Below are 20,417 nucleotides of genomic sequence, written 5' to 3'. Positions count from 1 at the left end.
TGCACATTTGACAACCCTCTCAGGCTCATCCAACTTGATTGAAGGATACGGAAAGACGCATATAATGTTGTCTATGAAGTTGCTTTTCAAATATATATATGTTCAATGGTTTTGTACTTACCTAGTGGTTCCTATTCCACTACGGGGCAAGAGATAGATTCCGTCCTAGGCGACGGTTACGGTGTTGGCATAATGCCAGAAAATGGTTTTCCTCTGGCTATTAACACAGGGACGGGGAGCTGGCACGAGGCTTGGGGGTGATTTTCCTCTGGCAATTGGCACAGAGAAGGGGAGCTAGTATGGGGTCTGGAAGGATATTACTTGTAGTTCTCTTATTTGGAAGTTATGTCTAACTCAGGGGGAGTATCCTGAAGTATACTCACTTGAACTTTATGTACTTTTTTTTTCCTATGATTAGGAGCATTTTTCCCATTGGGTTTTTGCTACCAAACGAGGTTTTGATGAGACACCTATCCTAGGATGATCATACTCCGTTGAGTTCACTACTTTCGTCTTGTATGACGTTTATTTTAGACATTATGCATACTTCTCACTTTTCTCCTTAGTATATGGGTTCATCTGCCTTAGGTTTTACCATAGCAAGGTTCTGTGAGTTTTATTACCAATGCATACTTTCTTTAAATTTGAGACTCTCATTTTCCCGTTGTGTCGACGACTTCATCAACTATTCTACCTTAACTGCTGAAGACCTGATGCGATGTTTTGTTTCAGTATTTACACACTCAAGGGAAATGTTGCAGTCATATTTAAAATAAAAATGTGATTATGTAAATTTTAGTGTATGTAAGGATGTCTTGAAATATTCTCTTTGTAAATATTATTCTATTAAAAATGTAATCCTATTAAGATAATGATTTAACTTATCATACTACAATAAATAAATAAATAAATAAATAAAAACAGCCATAATAAAATAAAATGACAACACACCCCCACAATTAAATCTCGCTTTTCTTTCTTATTGCCGTCGGCCTCCCCCTCGCTATTCCCCTTCAGTGCCTACACCAGTACGGTCAAATTTTGATTATTTTTTCAGGTTTTCAACCTACGCCAAAAGGGAACAATGGGCGACGACGAGAAGGTGAAGAGCGAGGCTCTGCAGATAATCGAACGACACCAGAACTTGCCGAGTCTCGTTGTCTTCGATCTCGACTACACCCTCTGGCCCTTCTTCTGCGAGTGCTGCTACTACGACGACACGCCGTATCTTTACCCGCAAGCCTCGGGAATATTGTATGCGCTCAAGGACAAGGGAATATCCATGGCTGTTGCTTCGAGATCTCCAACTTCTGACGTTGCCAAATCTTTCCTCCAAACACTGGGTATCCCCTCATTGTTTCTCACCCAGGTTGGTTGATCATTTTCTTGTTTTATTTTCTAATCTTTAATTCGCAATTTGTTTAATTGAAATTAAAAATAAAAGACCTATTAGTTATGAAAATCCAATCTATCGAGTGGTAAGTAGAATTGAAACCACACCGTTTGATAAACAATTTGTGATTAGTTCTTGGTTATCATTTTTTCTAATGATGCACATATACTTCTATTTGGTCGTGTATCCCGTATTCGATACTTGCTCGATACTCTTGGATACTATTCAGACACGTATCATGGTCAATGCACACGGCTTTGACTTGATGAATAGGCGTAGGATACACGTATCCGACTTTTAAGATACATTTATATTTTCAAAAATGATAATAAAAAGGAGAAAATTAATAGCTATATCTATAATTGAAAGTTGGATACATTTACACTTTCAAAAGTGATAATGAGGTGGAGAAAATTGATAGGAGATATTTATAATTGAAAGTTGATGAATACAAAGAGTTCCCCTCTAATTAGAACTATGAATACAACTCTCACGCTTCTTCTACTGTATATTAGTTTTCTAACTTTTCTCCTCCAACAACTCAAATGTACTTTAATTTGAAATTTTGAATGATGAATTATGCTTTAAATCGTATATTTTTATTTTCCATATTTATAGAGTATCGTGTCTTAACTTTTAGAGATTTTTCGTATTGCAGTGTCATATCATATTGTGTCTCCGTTTCTGTATCCATGATTCATAGATTTTTTTTCTTTTTTGAGCTGGATATATGAGGAGAGTATATATAATGGGAGAGCGGAAAAAACGAAATGGTTATCAAATGAATGTTAAATGTTATATATGTTAGATAAAGCGACTAACCTACATTTGCGTAAACTGAATGTATTATGTGTTTGTAATTATGCAGGAGATTTTCTCCAGCAGGACTCACAAGACAGAGCATTTCCAAAGAATTCATGCAACCACTGGGGTACCCTTTACTGAGATGCTTTTCTTTGACGACGAGGATAGAAATATTCAAACGGTAATCTATCTACCATTTATATCCGTTTTGGAAGATTTTCCCAATAAGACTGCATTGAATTGAAAAACATAGATATTAAAATGGAATTCGGGTATTTGAAATGATTAGATTCAATGAGTCATCCGAAATTCGTGTGTTTGATCAATCACACGGTGTTTACAGGTATCAAAAATGGGTGTGACAAGCATTTTAGTTGGTAATGGTGTGAACCTTGGAGCTTTGAGGCAGGGTTTGTCCGAATTTGCGCGAAAGTCAGCTTCATCGAGCAGGAGCTAGTAGAGATCGTTTTCCCCCATCTCAGGACTGCAATGCTTGTTTCAGCATTTGGTTGCTCTGGTACCAATTCATACGACGAGATTGATGTATTGTTGCTCATACTACTTGAATGTAACTATCATTCGTATAGTCGCTTAGATACATTGTACTGATTAACTTGTCATTGGCTAGATTGTACCACATTGTTGTACTATTGGAAAGAAACGATCATTTATGTTAGTAAATTTGAAAATTGTGGTGTATACTGTCCATTTCCTTCAGATTTTAGGACAGTTGATGTTGTTTTGATGTAGCATTTCATCTTGCCTCTCTGTTTGTTCTTGCTAATCAGACAAAATGACAATCGATCTCAAGCTTAATCTGCATAGGACTTTATAAAACACGCAGTTAAGGGGTGTTTGTTCTTATTGGAAAACCGCATTCTGCTAAATAAATGCTCGAGAGGTAAGACAACATTGGCAATTCTCAGAAAAAATTTTGCGTTCGTTGAGCTCGATTTTACTTAAGACCAAACCCTAACTGGTTACATTTTAATTTAGCATTCTAACATTTAGACTTACCGTCGAGGTTGATTCTTCATGTTAACTGGTGTAATTGACAGCAGAACAGTGAACACTGTGAAAGGTTAAACCTTTTGAGTTTGACTAAAGGCGAACCATTGTTCTGATGAACCAATTTCAATTTTTCTCGTCGAAAACGAGTTTGCAAAGAGAAACTTAATAAATTGCAGAAACATTGGCTGATGCACATAAGCAAAAGAAAATTACATGCTTAAAAGGATAAGTCAAATTTGTGGAAACTTGTTGTGGTTGGAAATAAAATACTTACACACGCGTGGGTCGTCATACACAAGCTAAAAAATTCCATGCTATGACTAAACTGCATGATATTCTGAAACATGTACTAGCTAATGGTTGAGGTCTCTAAACGGAGATCTTTTATCAGAAATGGCTTCAGATATCTTGACGATGATAGGCGTACACACATTCTCTTGTTCTGGATCAACAAGTTCATCATCCCATTTCAAATCCATTCCTGAACCTTTGTCGTCGAAAGAGAGCATTATCCTTTCCAACATTCCCATCAGTTGTTTATCCGTAGCGCAGAACTCCCCGATCTTATCACCCAGCCCTCCTATAAACCGCAATAAATTTTCCTTTTCCGATGACAACTGAATGACATCTTCAAGTAAATTTCTTCTTTTATTCTTGAGCTCCTCAACCAAGGGATCCGAGTTTATTAGCTTTGTCTTCATTTGATTAGTCAGTCTCTTCACTTCCTGCTCTTTTGTTTCCAACTGAGCTTCGACCTCCAATGCTTTCTGTTTCGACTCACACAAGGATTTTTGTTGTGATTCGAGTTTCTGCTGTATATTACAGATTTCATCCTCAAGTTCCATGGCCATCAATTTCTTTTCTTCAATTTCAAGTGCAGCCATAACCTCAGCAGCAGTGATTTTCTCCCAAGCTTCGTAAATCATATCAATTTCTGACTGTTTCTCGGCTAGCTGTGAAGAGAAAGAAGCTAATGAGCTGTTAAACTTGTGTTCCAAGGACTCCACAAGCTGGAGAAGAACATTCACTCTCTGGTATTTCTCTTCGACTTGCTGGATGAGTTTCTCTTTCTCATACTCAAATGTTCTCTCTGCATCAGTTTGTGCCATCACGAGACCTGCGAATTCCCTTCTCAATGATTCCTGCTCTAGCCAGTGGACCTCTTTCTCGAGTTGCTCAAAGTTCTTGTCCTTCTCTCTTGTGAATTGGAGAAAGATTGAATTCTCTGACTCTAAGGACATCGATGTCTCTGTCTTTACTGACTCAGCATCGTCGAGCTTCTGCTCCAGTAACACAATCTTCTCCTGGAGGTTATCTATTATTTTGTCTTTCTCTTCAAAAATAGAAAGAAGACCCTTTTTTTGTTGCTTTATGGTTTCCTCGACTTCTACCTGTGCAAGAAGAGAAGCTTCCAACTCTTTACACATTCCTACACTTGCTTCAAGATCACTTCTTAAGCGCTCTGCAATTGATTTCCATATTTGCAATTCAAATTCAATTTCATTTTCTTCAAATATTTTTTCAGCCAACTCAACATTTGCTCTCTCCAAGGCATCATTAACTTCTCTAAGCTCTCTTTCAACTTCTTTCTGTATAAGAAGCTTCTGGTTGTCAATGAGATCCATAACTTCAATTCTACTCGATAAAGATGCTGCCTTTTCATGCTCTTCTTCAGTACCTGCCAGTGCTCTAATAAGAACATCATTCTTCATCTCCAGCTGTTGCATCAACAGAGAAATCTTTTCTTCATTCTCTTTATCATGCCGATCCATTTCAGACTTCTCATTTGCAATCTTTAACTGTGCCTCAGAAATTCCAAGTTTTAAAACCAATAACATGACGGAAAGCTCCTCATTTTCCAACTTTAGCTGCATACTTAGAAAATGATTGGATTCCAACTCCATCTCGAGCTCTTCTATCGTTGCATCTTTCCTTTCTAGCTCATTCATATAGTTGCGCACATCACTCGTCATCTTTTCTAGTTGAGAGTTGCATACAACTTTGTTGAGCCGATTATCTGTACAGTCCCTGTGCTTCTGCTCCACTTCCATCCTGAGTTCTTTTAGTGCTGCACAGTTACTCTTTAACTCAGACTTATGGTTGTTCAGGTCTGCCGTCATACTTTCCAGTTGAGAGCTCCATTCAGCTTCTTTGGCCCTATGATTGGCAACAGATTCTCTGTGCATCTGCTCCAAACTTTTGAGCTTGTTTCGTAGCTTTGCCAGGGAAGGTGAACCTGGTGCTGATTGGATTTGGGCTTCCTGGAGTTCTTTCAGCAAAGCTCGCAACTCCTGATTTTCTTGTTCCAGCTTCCTTGTTTGATATCCCATTTCTTTATGAAGTGCCTCTTTGGTGCTTAGAGACTGTCTCAATGATGCAATTTGTTTGTCCCTCTGAGCAGTCAAGCATTCCAGCTGCGATTTGGCATGCTCATGATCAGAAAAGACGTTCTCAAAGCGTGTTTGGAATTCAGAGACTTGAACCTCCAGACACTTTGTCCGGCTTTCTTCATGAGCCAGGGCTTGGTTGCACCCCTGCAGCCGGTTTTGAAGATTATCTGAAATTTGGGTTTTAGAATCTAAACTCATCTGCAATTGACAAATCTCATCGAGAAATGAAGACTTCTCCATCTCCCATTCCTTCTTACCAGCCTTGAATTGTTCACGTAGCTTGTTGTGGGCTTCTTCCAGATGTCTGAACTGCTCCGTCTTCCATTTTATTTTATCTTGAACTTTATGATTTTCCTCCTCTAGTTTGAGTATCACCTCATCTCTTTCTCTCGGCTCTTTGGGTGCATTTGCTTTCTTTTCTGCTTCCGAACATTTCTTCTGTGAGACTGATAGACGGCCTTTGAGGTCTTTAATCTCGTCTTTATATGCACAAAGTGTTTGCTCTTGATCCATTTTCTTTTCATTTGCCTCGTCTAAAGCCAATGCCAACGCTTTGTTCATGTCTTCCAATTTTCTAAACTTCTCATCACAATCAACTCGAAGTTTATCGTTTGCAGCCCTTAGATGTTGAACTATGGACTCTTCCTCTTTCAAAGCGCATTTAAGATCTTCACACGTCTGCTTTGCCATCGAGATTTCCTCTGTCTTCTTGTTTAGTTCTTGTGTCTGCTGCTCGATTTTGGAACTTGCCTGCTGGAATTTTGTGAGCTGCTCATTGTGTGCTTTCCTCAAGCTCTCGTATGGTTCTGATTTGCTTTTATATTCTGCCCTGAGCTTCTCAAGCTCAGCTTTAACTTCGTCCAGCTCTTCGTAAACCTTTTCCATATTTTTTCCCCTTTCAGTTTAACAAAAAAGACCTGTTTGCAAACAGAACAAAACTTCAATATCCAACACATCCCAAATTCTTATCACATGAATACTAAGAACAATATAACACAAGACAACGTGAACCGAAAACAATACAGCTGAAGCGCTAGAACTGGAAATGGAAAATCATGTTTCAACGGCTCAACAACCGAAAAACACCTCCGTCTTTCTGACCTTTTTCTTTCCTTACAGGATGAACCATACTCATAAGAAATGTCAAGAATTTAGCACAATTAGATGCCAACTTGAAATTTTGCACCACACGCATCTTTTCAGTTAAAATTTGTGGCTAAATGTGTGTAGACACTCAAAAGTTATTCACTTCTAGAAAACATTTCAGTCAAGATTCAATACAACAGAAAATAATGAGGACACCAAGGAATCAGAAAATGTTCCGAAACAACATATCAGTACATGTATATTAAATGAATGGAGAAACAAACTGATATGAATCTATAACTACATTGTGTCTATTCTTCGTCTCGGGTATCGTAATAAGACCTTGATTCGGATAAAAAGGTCCCCATAAAATCTGAATGTGGAAATTTCATGCTTTGTTCCATTGTTTGTTTGGTGAGAAAAAGTGAGAAGCACAAAGAAACTAAGAGCTTGAATCTAAACCCAACAAAGAACAAAAGGGCAAACATCAAGATTTCAATTTTTCTTCTTCTTCTTCTTTTTCTTGGCAGTCTTAGCAACCAAACATTGTTGGAAACCCCACATCGGAGATTTGAGAAAACAAAATCTATAGAAATCAACTTGGAAATTAAGAATTTGACAGTCCAGACCCAAAAATCACAAGAAGAAAAAAAAAATGCAACAAATAGTGAAGGAAAACTGCTTAAATCTAGCATAATACAACCAATGACTTAGTGTTTGGTCTCCAGGAAAACACAGGAAATGAACATGTTTCCTAGTTAGACTGGTTTTACATCCGAAACCGAGAATTCTATCAATTTCCTGAAATTTTCTCACTAACCAAACAAGATTTGAGAAAAACAAAGAGAACCCAGAAACGTACCTGGCGAGATCACAGATTCGACATTCGAGTAGGACTTCACGCAAGTGTTGCGGGTTTTCGATTTTCTGGTTGTTTCACTTCTTTGTGCTGAGGAAAGTGAGAGGAAAAGCAAATGCGAGAAAACTCGGAAAGAAAGAGAAGTAGCCGTTAGGATTCGAGTGTGGAAATTGAAAAGGTATTGTACGACCCTACACTAACGGCGTTATAGTGTTGGCTACTAACGGCGTTAGTGCTTTAAACTGTGTTGGAACTTGGAAGTTTAGGACAGGATGGGAATCGTGAAATACTAGCCGTTGGAATTTGGGATTGGATTTGTGTTGGGCCTTTCAATCCCAATTCCTAAGAAATTCGTTTAGGGTTTGCATCATCTACAGAAACAAAAAGGGGTCGATAATGGATGAAACCTACAACACAAACCCTAGCTTTAACCAAGATTTGATTAGGCCTCAGGAATCTCTAATGAACTTTTGACATTTGGTAAAGGAAAAAAAAGTCAAGATTGTTGGGGTATATACATACAAAGATCGATTTTCCATTTTTTTTTTCTGGGGAATAATTTAGACGGGTTCAACTAGATATTTGCTCGAACGAAAATAGAAATCTAAAATCCATACGGATGAGTCACGAGGATTTTGTTAAGCCTGAATTAACAAATTGCGTACCAGGTCAAACTCTGGTTGAGCTCGAAATTATGAGTTCAACATGTCCAAACTTAGAGATCTTGGCCTTTGGTTAAGACCATTGGCCAAGATTGAAACATAAATCGACGGTGTCACTTTCACCTCATTTTATCACAATATCCGTGAAACTCTCTTTGATGCTTTCTCCATATCATGTAGCCTTCATTTGACCCAAAGAAGTGATTCCCCTTCATCTTACCTTGAAAATCCCATGTGGCTTTTTTTTCTTTTCACCTTGGAGTTTTACCATATGGTAAATTTGAGAGAGCTTTATGGACATTGGTAGAATTGCATGGAAGCTCACTGGTTGGGCATCTGATTCCTTTACTTCCTAAAATGGGTTGTGAGAGTGGAGGAAACAAATGAAATGTTGATGAAAATAAAAAAGAATGCACTCCGAATTTGAAGGAGAAGGTTACAATTTCGGAAGGAGTGGAGCTTTTTTCTCAAATGAAAATAAAAGACGAAATGGTTGTACAAAATTGACTCAAAATGATACTTTTTTGTTTTGAAAAAAAAACTACTTTTTTTTATTTCTAAACTGCATCTATATTAGGTTGGTATTGTAAATTACGCTTCAGCTAACATAAAAAAAAAAAAAAAGAACTAACAAGATTTCATAATGCGCTACAATTGCCAGTGTTTAAAGCAAATAAATCGATAACATGAGCTACCACATTGACCTCATGACATTTTCAGCGACACGAAAACTCACGAAACCATAGAGACATAGCCTTATCGCCTTTGAGAAACCTAGGGTTAAGTTAACCCAAAGAATCTCCCTATCAATTGGTGGTTGTTCAATAACTGTCGATAGTAGGTGGTGTCATCCATATGAATGGTACATTTCATTCATGTGCACTTTTGGTGTTGAAAGAGGGTCCATTTTGACGGTTTTAATTTGTAGGACGGTGGCAACTAGCAAGTTATCCATTTGCCATTTTTGTGCCACACAACACAAGTTATGATAAGAGCCTTGTCACCACAACCACATACTCAGAAACACTAGATACACCACATTCTACTGCCTCTTTGTAATTACACTATTATATCCAAAAGCTCAAACCTTGAAAGCTTTGCTTCCACACACCAATACTTGGCTCCACAAAAAAAATTGTTAGGAATCCATCCTTTTACTATTTCGTGGCTGGCTAACGGAACTTTTCATGTTATAGATCAGTACATATCATTATTTAAAAAAAATGAATATAAAATGAGATCATGTAGTCATCAAGCTATATAAAGAATGGATGATAAGAATTGGTAACCTTTAATTATTTCGTTGCTGCCTCACAGAACATTTCATGTTATAGATTGTGTAAATATCATCATTTTAAAAAATGAATATAAAATGAGATCATGTAGTCATCAAGTTGTATAAAAATAGATGATTGGAATTAGCAAAACAAAAAAATTATAATATGAGCTGTTTATTTATTTACTACAATTAATTAACTAAATAACTTTAATTTTTATTTATTTATTTACATAAATGATATTTACAGAATAACTTATAATATAATAGCCTCTTACTATTTTTTGGTAACCTTTTGGTGGTAGCCTTTTCATCATTTCATTCTCATGTAACGTGCCAAATGGAGGGGCTGTTGGTCCTTTTTGTATCCATTAGGCTGTGCATATGAGTCATTGATCACGACATTACCCATGCAAATTGCAACTATCAAACGAGAGCACAAGACAAGAGTTTATTCAACTTGCGGTTCATTTTTTATAATAAACATTTATTAAACATGCGATGGCACTAAGAATGTATCTCAAATTCAGCACTCTTATTGTTTCTGTTTCTTTTTCCAATGAAATAATAGTATTATCACTTAGTACTATGGTTTGATAATATTCCTCATTTGCTTAAAAGTGAAAGGTCTTAGGTTCGAATTTCATAAATGACGAATTCGATACCAAATTAAACTACCTATTATGTGACTTAGCTCAACTCCCAAATCCCCTAATGTAACAATATGATGTATTAAAAAAAATAAAATGAAATAACGGTATTATTCATTGAGCCTTGAGGAATCTGATATGAGTTTCATTTTTTAACAAACGATATTATCTATACTAAGAGAGATGAGATGAGTTTAACCTCATAATGGGCCTACCAATAATGTGATTCAAATTCGGCTTTAGCGTGAATCGAATCTAAAATCTCTCACTTATAAATAAAAAAAAATATCACTAAACCACAGCACTAAGTGACAATTAGATGTCAGTTATCATTTCAATAATTCAATGCAAAGAGTCAAACTCCTTCATATATTTTCATGCTCGTTTCTTAATGTTTTCTTCGAAGCCTTAACCCATAGGTTGACATAGGTTACACGTGTCAGTAACTTGCACCGCAAACACACGCAATGATTGGGGTTTAGATCCACCGCGTCAGCAAATTTGGAATCCACCCCACTAATCACCCTAATTTTAAATTAGCCCATTAATTAATTACACGACTCGGAAAGGATGCCAAACGATCGGAGGAGCACAGTAAGATTCATACTCCGCCGCACTATCTGAACAGAAAGGCTAGATCACGACCGTCGAATGTGCCACGGTAGAGTCCAAAATAAAATGAAAAATAAATAAATAAATAAATTGGAGAGGATTTTTTTTATAAATTCGGAAGCAGACGTTCACTCGCAGTTGGTTTCTCAGAAAACACAGAGAGAGCGAGAGGAAGAAGAAGAAAGAAGAAGACGACGGTGGCGATGACGGGGCTGCGAAAACCCTATTAATTCCTTTTCTCTTTCTGAAATTTTCCTTCGCGGTTACTCCACCTCCGTCTGCCGCCATAGTTTTGGGGTTTTTTTTTTCTTCTGGGCAATAAAGTACCGATTTCACCCCTTTGGAATCTCGAAAAATTCAGACTTTGTACTCGTGGTCTTGACCCAAGTCTTCCTTTTCAAGTTTTTGGGGTGGGTTTTGTTCTATAAGTAAGATATTGTCAGTTTGCGGACTCAAAATTTGGGGATTGTTTTCTGGGTTTGTGATTTTCCGGTGTTTTAACTGTGAATTTTTCTGGGTATATTTGGAACTAAAAAAAAGAGGGAGTTGAAGTAATTTTTGAATATTTTCAATTGGGTCATTGTGTTTTTGGAGTTCGATTAAGTTCAAGTTGGTTTTCTTTGAGTTTGATTCTTGAGACTTTTCTATTAATGGAAAGTTTTAAGCTTGATTACTGAAATTTGGTTTTACTAATTCATTGGACTAAGTTTCTATCTTGTTTGATTTGACCCCTTGATCTATGAGGAAAACAAGATCAATGGCTTTTTGCTATCTTTAGATTTGGTTAATTGATCCTTACCTTTTTAAATGGTCTTAATTATTGCTTTCGGTAGTGGATTTTGAGTTAGGATATGATTTACTTTTGTTAGTGATTGACAGTTGGTTGCTGCTGCAACAGGGAGGAACCGTTTGGGCTTCCCATTCTTTTGGTCTCAAATTTTGAGTCTCTCTGGGCTTTTACTCCTTTTTCCCTCAATTCTTTGCCATCATCTTTTAGCTTTCCACTAAATTGGGGTTCCGAAAAATGGCAGTCTCTTTCACTCGTCTGTCATGGTGTTGGTGGGGTGGGAAGGAGAAGGAGCCTGCTAACAGTGGCTCCTCAATGAATTCTTCTTTTGAGTGTGGTTTTGGTGGTCTGAGGGAACCGGGGGCGGTTCAATTCTCTTCGGTTAAGGGCCCAAAAATGGCCTCGTCTCCGAGGAAGGTTAAGAGGAAATGGCAGAGTAGGGAAGAGAGGAGGGTTGATAGGGAGTATGATATTGTTATTGTGCCATCGGATGGTGGTGGGTTTTTGTCAGGGTCCGAATCCGACGATTCGGACTGGTCTATTGGGTGGTTGGAGCCTCATGGCTCTGGTTTCCAGAGTGACGATGACGAATCGGATAATAGCTTTGCAGTGCTGGTCCCGTGCTATACCCCTGGCTGCAAGGAGGTGGTGGATGATTCTAACAAGGAGCTCTTGAGTGCCATCAAGAAGCTCCCTGGTGAATTCTCATCTGGTAAGAAATATACTTCTTGTATCTTTTCTGCTTTTGATTGAGTATGACTGCAAACAGCAATCTATTGAAACTGTTGAGTAATTTTTTATTCGAGAGATAATCTAATTTAAATTCCAACTGTTGGGGAATTTAAGTTAATTGATATTTGGATGCTTCTGAGGTAAAACAAAATCTTGTTTTTGGTGATTACTTGCTCTAGGAATAGATAAGGTTGGGTTGTTCATTTCATACCAAACAATTTGTTGGTTCTATTTTGGGGATTTTGAGTCAATTATTGTCATTTATGAAGACATCAATCTGTGACCTTCTTTTATGCTGGGAAATCTGGTGGATAGGATCCTCCTCTTCATCCCACTGCATTCCGTGTTCCAACCCTTCCCCTCCCCTTAGATAAGCTTAGATTAAAGTAGAAATATCTCTTGTAATAAAACTAAAAAGAAATTGGCGTATTTGGTTAGTATCTACTACCAAAAATGACAAGGCATCCTATTGTGGTCCTTTCCTGTAAGTAGACAACGTTGTGGTTGCAATTCTCAAAACCAATTGAAAGTATATGGGGGGAAGTGGAAATGCACTGCTCTGTGCAAAATATTATGGTTTTTGGGACCTCATGTTCCAGTTTTTTGGAGACTAGTCAAAAAGGTTGTAATTTGCAGAACTCATTTTCTTGGAGCTTCAAGTTGATCGATCAGCCACTTGGATAACTCTCATCTTCACAACCTGGTCTGATTGGCAGATTGACTGCATGACCTTTGCAAAACTTGAAGAAAGACTTGGTTTTTGACCTCTTTCTGAATGCTGTGAAAGCACATGAGAATATTTCCAAGTGAACTGCAAATTGTGCATGAGAACAAAATCACAGTTACCCTTTTGTGAGCATAAGTCTTGAGATGATTTATTGCTATTTTTGTTTTCTTCTTTCGGAGGTGCGTGGGGCAATTGTGCCGAACATTTCTGAACTTATTATGTCAGTTGGCTCCTCGTTTACACGAGGAATCAAATTGCTTGTTCGTTTCTTGATCTTTTTAGGCTTCTCAGACTTTACTGATTGTGTAATATTGCAAAGGTTCTGTTAAGTTTTTATGCTCTTAGTATGTCATCTGTGCTAATCAGCATTTTGGTTGCATATGCAGATTGCAAGAACTATATGGAACAGTGGCTTTCTTCTCTTCAGAACTTCGACGCCTAAACTAGCTTATTTATATCTCAAGAATGGCCCTATTTTGACGAGTTCTTTGCCGTGTGATCCTTTTTCCGAAGAATCAAGTCTGTTACATAATTGGATATAAGTAGAAAATAATGCGATTAGGCCTCCTTGCATCAGCAAAATCCTGCCGAGAAACGCAGAAGATTAACATCCATCAGACTTATGAGAATGATTTCGACACGCCTTTAATTTTGAAGATAGCAGGGAAGACAAACACTAGTTGCTTTCCAGCATATGCAGCACCAAATGTGAAATATCAAATATCCTTGGACAATGGAGAATGCTGTTTTTGGGTTTGTAAATACTGATTTTGTGAATATAATCATGTTTGTGGTCTCTAAGCTCGCTACTATTGTAACTAAACATTTTCCTGCCGTAGTTAATTAAGGGCCAATGCTGTACTGAATTTTGCAGTAAACACTAACATGTTTGCAAGTGCTTTTAAGATGGTTAAAAGTGTTTTCAGATAGTCAAATATATTTTTGATAGAGCTTGACAGAAAATAAGAAAATGCTTTTGCTTTTTAAAAGAACTTTTTCACCGAACACTTAACAGTTCATGAGTAAGAGTGCTTCTTGCATAGGTAAAAAAAAAAAAAAGTGAGTGCTTCTTTTAAAGCATTTTCAAATGAGCAATTGTGAGTGGGACTATTTTTTTTAGAAAACACTTCTGCTCACAACACTTTGAAAGTGCCTTTAGAAGAAGCATTTGATAAGTGCTTCTTCCAAAATCACCTTTATAAACAAAGAGCATTTGTTTTGTCAAATGTAGTTAGAAACGTTTTTAGTGGCCAGAGACACTCCGAATTAGATTTTCGAAATAGGTCGTTTGAAGGGTCAATTTGTGTGGGTGGTACTTTGAGCCTACGGCCGCATTTTTCTGTGGTGGTGGATTGCAGTGACAATGATGAGAGTCTGAGTGTTTGTTTTAGTATTTGTCCTTTGAGATTTGCAACTTGCAATTGAGGGAAAAATTGATTCGTTGTTGGTAGTGGCCAAGTAGCGTTCAGTCTGTCTTTGACGCTGCACAAAGCTGCTTTAATTAACTCCTTTTCATTGGTGGAGGAGAGAATGTGTTCGGATCGTGGTGGGATGCCCCCGCATGGTCTTGACCTCTCCAATTTTGGTGTTGAAAATTCAACATAAACCTTACTATATTTATTATGCTTACGTGAGTAGACATGTTCAGAGTACAAAATTATCCATCAAACGTACAAAATTATCCATCAAACGTTATAATTTTTTAATGTTGAAAATAATAGTACAATGATATATTTACATTAATGGGTGAAAAATTTGAAATATGCTGCACAATGAGTTAACTAAAATGATTTGACATCGAACTCGTCAGTCACAAAAGTCGAATTTAAAACTTTTACTTACAAATGAAGACAAATTTCACTAGATCGTAATACTAAATAACACTCTCATATGCTTTTAAATTCAAGCATTAAATAAAAGGAAAACTAATAAAAAAAAGGCTTAAAAACTTTGAGTTTTAACGATGATGACAAAATAAAGGGTAAAGTGAATAGTACCAGGATTAACTTTTTAGTATAAAAATATGATTTTTCATTAAAATGAACAGTACTGGAAACTTTTCGTTAAAGTTCCCTTAAATAAAACCACAATCTCTTAGAAATCATGACGAATTAAAAGATAGTGGTGCTGAGCTACTGAACATAATTATGTTCACTAGAAAGCAACTGAAAAATGTTGAAGATTTTTGTTGCTAACTATTAAGATGTTCATAGCTTTCGGTTAGCCGTTTTCAAAATATTGAGTATTAAAGCAATAAATAATATCTTCACAATGATTCTGTAATTTCTTTTATTCAATATGAATGACTAAACGTTCATCAAATCAAGTAATTTTTTCTACAAAAGATCTTTAGATGATAAAAAGAGCGAACAGTTTCAAATATAAAGTTTGAACAGTGAAATGATGCTATGTTAGGAGGGGAGAGAAGGGGAGAAATTTTGTACGATTTTTTTTTTAATACAATGATATTATTCACCCTAAGAGAATGAATGATTGTACCATTGTATTAAAAAAATATCTTAGTGTGAACAATACTATTCCCATTATTCACACTAACAGAAAAACACGACACGGGTGTCACACTAAGTCATTGAATGGATCAACCATGTTTGAATACGCCTTAGATAAAAATCGACCATAAGACTTCTCACTTACTAGTTAAAATGAATACCACTAAACTATGATACTAAGTCACATTGTAAGAATAATATTTGGCTCATAAAATTGTGAAGGAATTCCTTCACAAATCATTTCGTGACCAAATTACAAAACTGCATACAATTTTATATGGAATCAACTTGACTCCTCAACACATTTTGTAGTGAAATCACAGAACTTCCCACTTATGATCAGACCTACTAATTGTTCGAGGCAAAGGTGGATGGCCCCTCACACAGCTCCCTAAGGGTGAATGGCACTTTTGGTGATGTTGGTCGTCGGGTGATCTCTTGCTGCTTTGTATGCCGCAAGATGAGTTTGAAGTTAGTTTGAAAGGTGCCTTTGTGGAGCATTAGGTGTAGGCCTTGAGGTTCACAATCAAAACTAACAAAGTCTAGGCGTGCCACTGTTATCTCAGTATAACATATGTTGAAATAGATGTGTTTTGAGTGGTTACTTGCGTCCCAAGTTACTCAAACTTCTTGTTATCAAATGACTATCATAGATGGGTTAAGTCTCCATTAAGTTCTTTTTCTTGCCTTGTAAACAAGGACTTTTAGTTTATGATCTTGTGTGTTCAAATGAAGGGAGTCCAGAGCCCTTTAAACCATTTCCTCCATTTCATATTATTCTTAATGAAAACAGGTTTACTAAGTTAACTAGATCTAGGTGCAAATGAGACTCTTAAGTAGGTAATAACTAGTAATGACTTGAATACATGCTGAAAAGTACATTTAAATGATAGATCTACGAAATTAAAGGATAAACAAAAAGACTTGGGCAAGGTTGAATGTTTTACAGCCATTTCTCTTTGAGTTTACAGAGGTTGTATGCTAAAAGAGATGGATGGTAAACAGGTTTTACACGAGGGAATTGATACTACAACACTAGGGAAGGTAACAGAGCTTTTAAACTAGATAAATGATAGCTTTTCTAAGAAACTATGACTAAAAAGACTGAATCTAGGTTGGTTTCAGCTTTTCTGGATGCAAATATGGCTTGAGAGCAGAGTTTGTATGTTGTTTAATTGGTTGTTTGAGTGTCCTTGTCTCTGTTGTCTCTTCTTCCTTTTATAGGTGATTTGACCTGACTGTTACAACTTTGTTCTTGGCCGAGGGCTTTCAAGGGCAGTGAGTCATCATGTATTTACACCTTTATGCCATTATAAAGTGCTTTTTGGCTACTAATGAGTTGGTCTCTGTCAGTTGTCACTTCAGTCAAAGGCACATGGCCTATGCCTTGGCTGAGAGGGCTTTAGTTTGTCTCTGGGCTTGATGCTGGGCTTCGGGCAAGTCCTCATTTAATTTGGCATCCTTGGGCCTTCCTTCATTCAAGCCCAATATTCAAATACTAACCCAAATAGTGCTCCCTTTAATCATTGTTAAGTCTACAAATCGAGGCCTTAATGATGATTAAAATGAACTACTTGCTTTTACTTGGGACTTGCACCATTTTAAATAGCCATTTTTAACTAAACCTTTGCACTAACCCATGATCTCCAACATTAACTAACTGTTCCTTATATAATCTTCACTTAAATTCTTCGGCCAAATACCTTAGCAATTCTAATCCTCTGAATTTCCAAAATTTCTAGATTTCCTAGAACTCACTTGTCTTCAACCTCTTTCTTGATTTCTGCCCTTCATTTTCTTCCATCTCTTCAAAAATCATCAAATGGCACCCAAAACTACTCGTCCTACATACGAGTTTGGCGAAGGTATTGTCAATATGCGCCGCATTCTCATCGGTCTTCATCGCCCTTATGCTAGCCTAAACACTTCAATGTTCTTCGAAGAGGGATGAGTACACTCCCTGGGGCCTGCTTGGACTTCCAGGGTCCTAGTTGTTGTGGAGAACAACATGCCTAAAGCAAATTGGTTCACCCCCAACCCATATTTCGCCGAAGCTGGCATTTCCTCCTCCAAATGGTATACTCATCGAAGAGGCTTTCCCTTGATGAAGGACGAGGCCTGGGCACAATGGGTAAATGAGCTTGAGCCTATTTTAAAAAAGAAGTGGATAAATAACGGCATCTACGAGCTCATTATGCTCTCCAAGGTCACGGTGGTTGCCAAGCCTAAGCTTTTGACCACAGCTCTTCTCTTTTGGAACACGGGGACCAACATATTCAATTTTTGAATGGGTCCCATGTCTCCGACCGTCCTTGACATGGCCTAAGTCTTCGAGCTAAGGCCCTCGGGCCGATGTGTAGATGTGACCCATAACTGGTTTTCCTCCTTTCGCCCGACTGCTGAAGGTTCGGGCGACTCTGACTCTATCATTCAGCTAGAGTACGCCTATTCAATGTTCAAGAGCTATGAGACTTCATTTGTAGGCTTCATCCCGTTTGCCAAGAGCACCTTTAGTCTGCCTGCCACCGCAAATAGGGACTAGGAGCACATGCATTTTCTCTTGTACTAGCTCAACAAACATGTCTTCCCTAATAAATCCGAAGGAGTGAAGTTAGAGTGGATTCCTTTGGTGGAGGCACTACACTCCTTCGATGATGTGGCCACGGGGCCCTTCCTCCTTGCCTACCTTTACCATCTCGTGTATGAGATAACCAAGGGTGAGCCCTATGAGACTAACCTTAATAGGCCAACCTGGATGGTCCAGTTGTGGCTGCAATGGTATTTCCCCGAGCTTTAGGTGCTAAACTTGGAGTTCCCCAAATGAGTGGTTCCTGCCCGCATTTTGGCCTAGGCATCCCCAACTAATCATTCAACATTCTCCTGCTTCTATTTCTTCCGAGTTTGCAGGACTCGAGCAAACTTAGAGTTAGGTGCTTCTGTTCGGCGAAGATACCCATGGTTCTCAGACCAAATCTTTCAGGACGCATTCGGGGAAGACGTTAGCCCGCTATGTAAGGAAAAGTTTGTGAGTTGCATCCAGCAACAAGACTTAGCTTGCGAAGTGCGAAATGCTGCACATGATATGAGCACGGGTTGGAGGTTTACCACCCCAACTTTTGTGCTAGGTAATGGGGGGTTTAGACAAGCTATTTTAGTCCATTTTTTCGACTCTGTGCACTGCGAAACCTCCTGTTGCCTCCGTTCTCCTCAGAAGATCACATTTTGGGTAACTTGGCGTATCTTAGAGGTGATGAGCAAGATTGCCCGCAAGCTCGTGGCCCTCAACTTTGAGTGCACTCCTTCCTTCTCTACTTGGTGGGAGGCCAAGTGGTCCAGGAAGTATGGATGAGATATAAGGAAGTCCCATGATCATTTTTTCAAGCAACTCTCCTTCAAATCCTATTGATGCGTGATTTATACGCGCACAAATTAAACCCTCTTTTCGTCAAATTGTAGTATATGTATAAGTAGGGATCGTTCTAGACCGGGGATTAGGAGGGATTGTTAACCACTTGGATTTGACTCAAAAACGTAAAATAACAATATGAAACACTATACTAGACTCAAAGAATGCAAAACTAAACTTTAAAACACTAAGACAAACCAAAAGACTCAAAACAACACAAACACACTCAAATCTGCCTAAAAACCACTTTCTGGGCAGATTTGAGCACAAACACAAATTTGGACGAAATTAAGTAATAACTTGACTCAAGAACGTAAAAACACAATATAAAACACTAAACTAACTCAAAGAATGTAAAACTAAACACTTAAAACATTAAAACAAACCAAAAGACTCAAACATCACCCAAAACACTCAAAACTGCCTTAAAATCACTTTCTGGGCAGTTTTGAGCACTTTGGTGAATTTGGACGAAATTGGGAAATAAAATTGAATCAAAACACTTTAAAACATAAACTAAACAAATTCTAAACACTAAAGAACAAGAAAGTAAAGGGGGGTTTTAAATTGACGAGAATTGAAATAACAAAACAAGTTAATAAACTAAACAGATTGTAAAACGAATTTGATGGAATGGAATGAATGGATGATAGAATGGCTAAGGGGTTCATCTCCATACATGTTATACTTGCATAATAAAATGATTTCCAATTGCATTTCAATAAACCATGAAACTCAACACCCCGGGTTAACCGTGATGCACTAATTAACCTTCAAATCTTCCTAACGTTATTGAATTGGATGGGTTAGCGCATACAACAATTCAAAACATTCCCCACAAGTCCTCAACATGAATGCATAGAAGAGATACAAGCAAGAATCATTACGCTCTATGAAAATTATAAGTGTTGACGAGGCAATTGTAACTATGAATGCATGATACTCTTGCCAAGAATTCATTTAACGCGATTGTTTATAAGCAACCTCCACTACTTGTGAATATAAGTTCGTAACTATTAGGTGAAACTCACTTATATTCTAGCGTCATATTCATGCATGAAAATTAAGTGTGCACTCTTAATAAACATACATAAATAAGTTATCAATCAAATAGTTAAACAAATTGAATCACAACTTATGAAACGAAATTAGAAGTAATCAAATCAAAACGCAAGCATAAACATATATTTCAAATTACCCCCTAGCCAAGGGGGGTTTAGTTCCTTATGATACAAAACAAAGAGAATCAAAGAAACACCTAAACATTCCAACAACTCAAACTTGAATTGTATGAACGTTTAGGCACTCTTCTCTTCCATGCCTCATTCGTACAAAACATAGAGTATTGAAATTAAACATAGAAATCAAAGAAACACCTAAACATTCCAACAACTCAAACTTGAATTGTATGAACGTTTAGGCACTCTTATCTTCCTCTTCGTTGTAGCACAAGGTCTAGGGATAGTTTGATGGTGTGAATGGTTTGGGTAGTGGTGAAGGAATGGAAGGATG

The 20,417-nt window shown here is 37.5% G+C and overlaps 3 protein-coding genes across 3 annotated transcripts; 2 read left to right on the top strand and 1 right to left on the bottom strand.

The window, feature by feature from the left end:
• The first annotated feature begins 937 nt into the window (after positions 1 to 937).
• On the top strand, positions 938 to 2,869 carry LOC137720998 (uncharacterized). The gene is made up of 3 exons (XM_068460127.1): positions 938 to 1,369; positions 2,262 to 2,378; positions 2,541 to 2,869. Exons 1-3 carry the CDS (start codon positions 1,085 to 1,087, stop codon positions 2,652 to 2,654), a joined length of 516 nt encoding a protein of 171 aa, XP_068316228.1. The 5' UTR covers positions 938 to 1,084; the 3' UTR covers positions 2,655 to 2,869.
• A 173-nt stretch (positions 2,870 to 3,042) lies between these two features.
• On the bottom strand, positions 3,043 to 7,660 carry LOC137720997 (uncharacterized protein At4g38062-like). The gene is made up of 2 exons (XM_068460126.1): positions 7,547 to 7,660; positions 3,043 to 6,515 (listed from the first exon to the last, which is right to left on the bottom strand). Exon 2 carries the CDS (start codon positions 6,481 to 6,483, stop codon positions 3,562 to 3,564), a length of 2,922 nt encoding a protein of 973 aa, XP_068316227.1. The 5' UTR covers positions 6,484 to 6,515; positions 7,547 to 7,660; the 3' UTR covers positions 3,043 to 3,561.
• Positions 7,661 to 11,623: 3,963 nt separating this feature from the next.
• Positions 11,624 to 13,855, top strand: LOC137720752 (uncharacterized). The gene is made up of 2 exons (XM_068459868.1): positions 11,624 to 12,242; positions 13,376 to 13,855. Exons 1-2 carry the CDS (start codon positions 11,768 to 11,770, stop codon positions 13,429 to 13,431), a joined length of 531 nt encoding a protein of 176 aa, XP_068315969.1. The 5' UTR covers positions 11,624 to 11,767; the 3' UTR covers positions 13,432 to 13,855.
• The last annotated feature ends 6,562 nt before the right edge of the window (positions 13,856 to 20,417 follow it).

The sequence above is a fragment of the Pyrus communis genome, chromosome 16 (genome assembly GCF_963583255.1).
Source record: "Pyrus communis chromosome 16, drPyrComm1.1, whole genome shotgun sequence".
Classification (NCBI taxonomy): Eukaryota; Viridiplantae; Streptophyta; class Magnoliopsida; order Rosales; family Rosaceae; genus Pyrus; species Pyrus communis.
The sequence above is the reverse complement of the archived record's forward strand: the minus strand, read 5'-3'. Positions and strand labels throughout refer to the sequence as shown.

Bases quoted from the DNA above. Each gene is read 5' to 3' on its own strand.
- LOC137720752 (XM_068459868.1), top strand. From the start codon at position 11,768: ATGGCAGTCTCTTTCACTCGTCTGTCATGGTGTTGGTGGGGTGGGAAG. The intron at 12,243-13,375 runs GTAAGAAATATA...TTGCATATGCAG, and splicing joins CCCTGGTGAATTCTCATCTG to ATTGCAAGAACTATATGGAA.
- LOC137720998 (XM_068460127.1), top strand. From the start codon at position 1,085: ATGGGCGACGACGAGAAGGTGAAGAGCGAGGCTCTGCAGATAATCGAA. The intron at 1,370-2,261 runs GTTGGTTGATCA...GTAATTATGCAG, and splicing joins CCTCATTGTTTCTCACCCAG to GAGATTTTCTCCAGCAGGAC. The intron at 2,379-2,540 runs GTAATCTATCTA...CGGTGTTTACAG, and splicing joins AGGATAGAAATATTCAAACG to GTATCAAAAATGGGTGTGAC.
- LOC137720997 (XM_068460126.1), bottom strand. From the start codon at position 6,483: ATGGAAAAGGTTTACGAAGAGCTGGACGAAGTTAAAGCTGAGCTTGAG.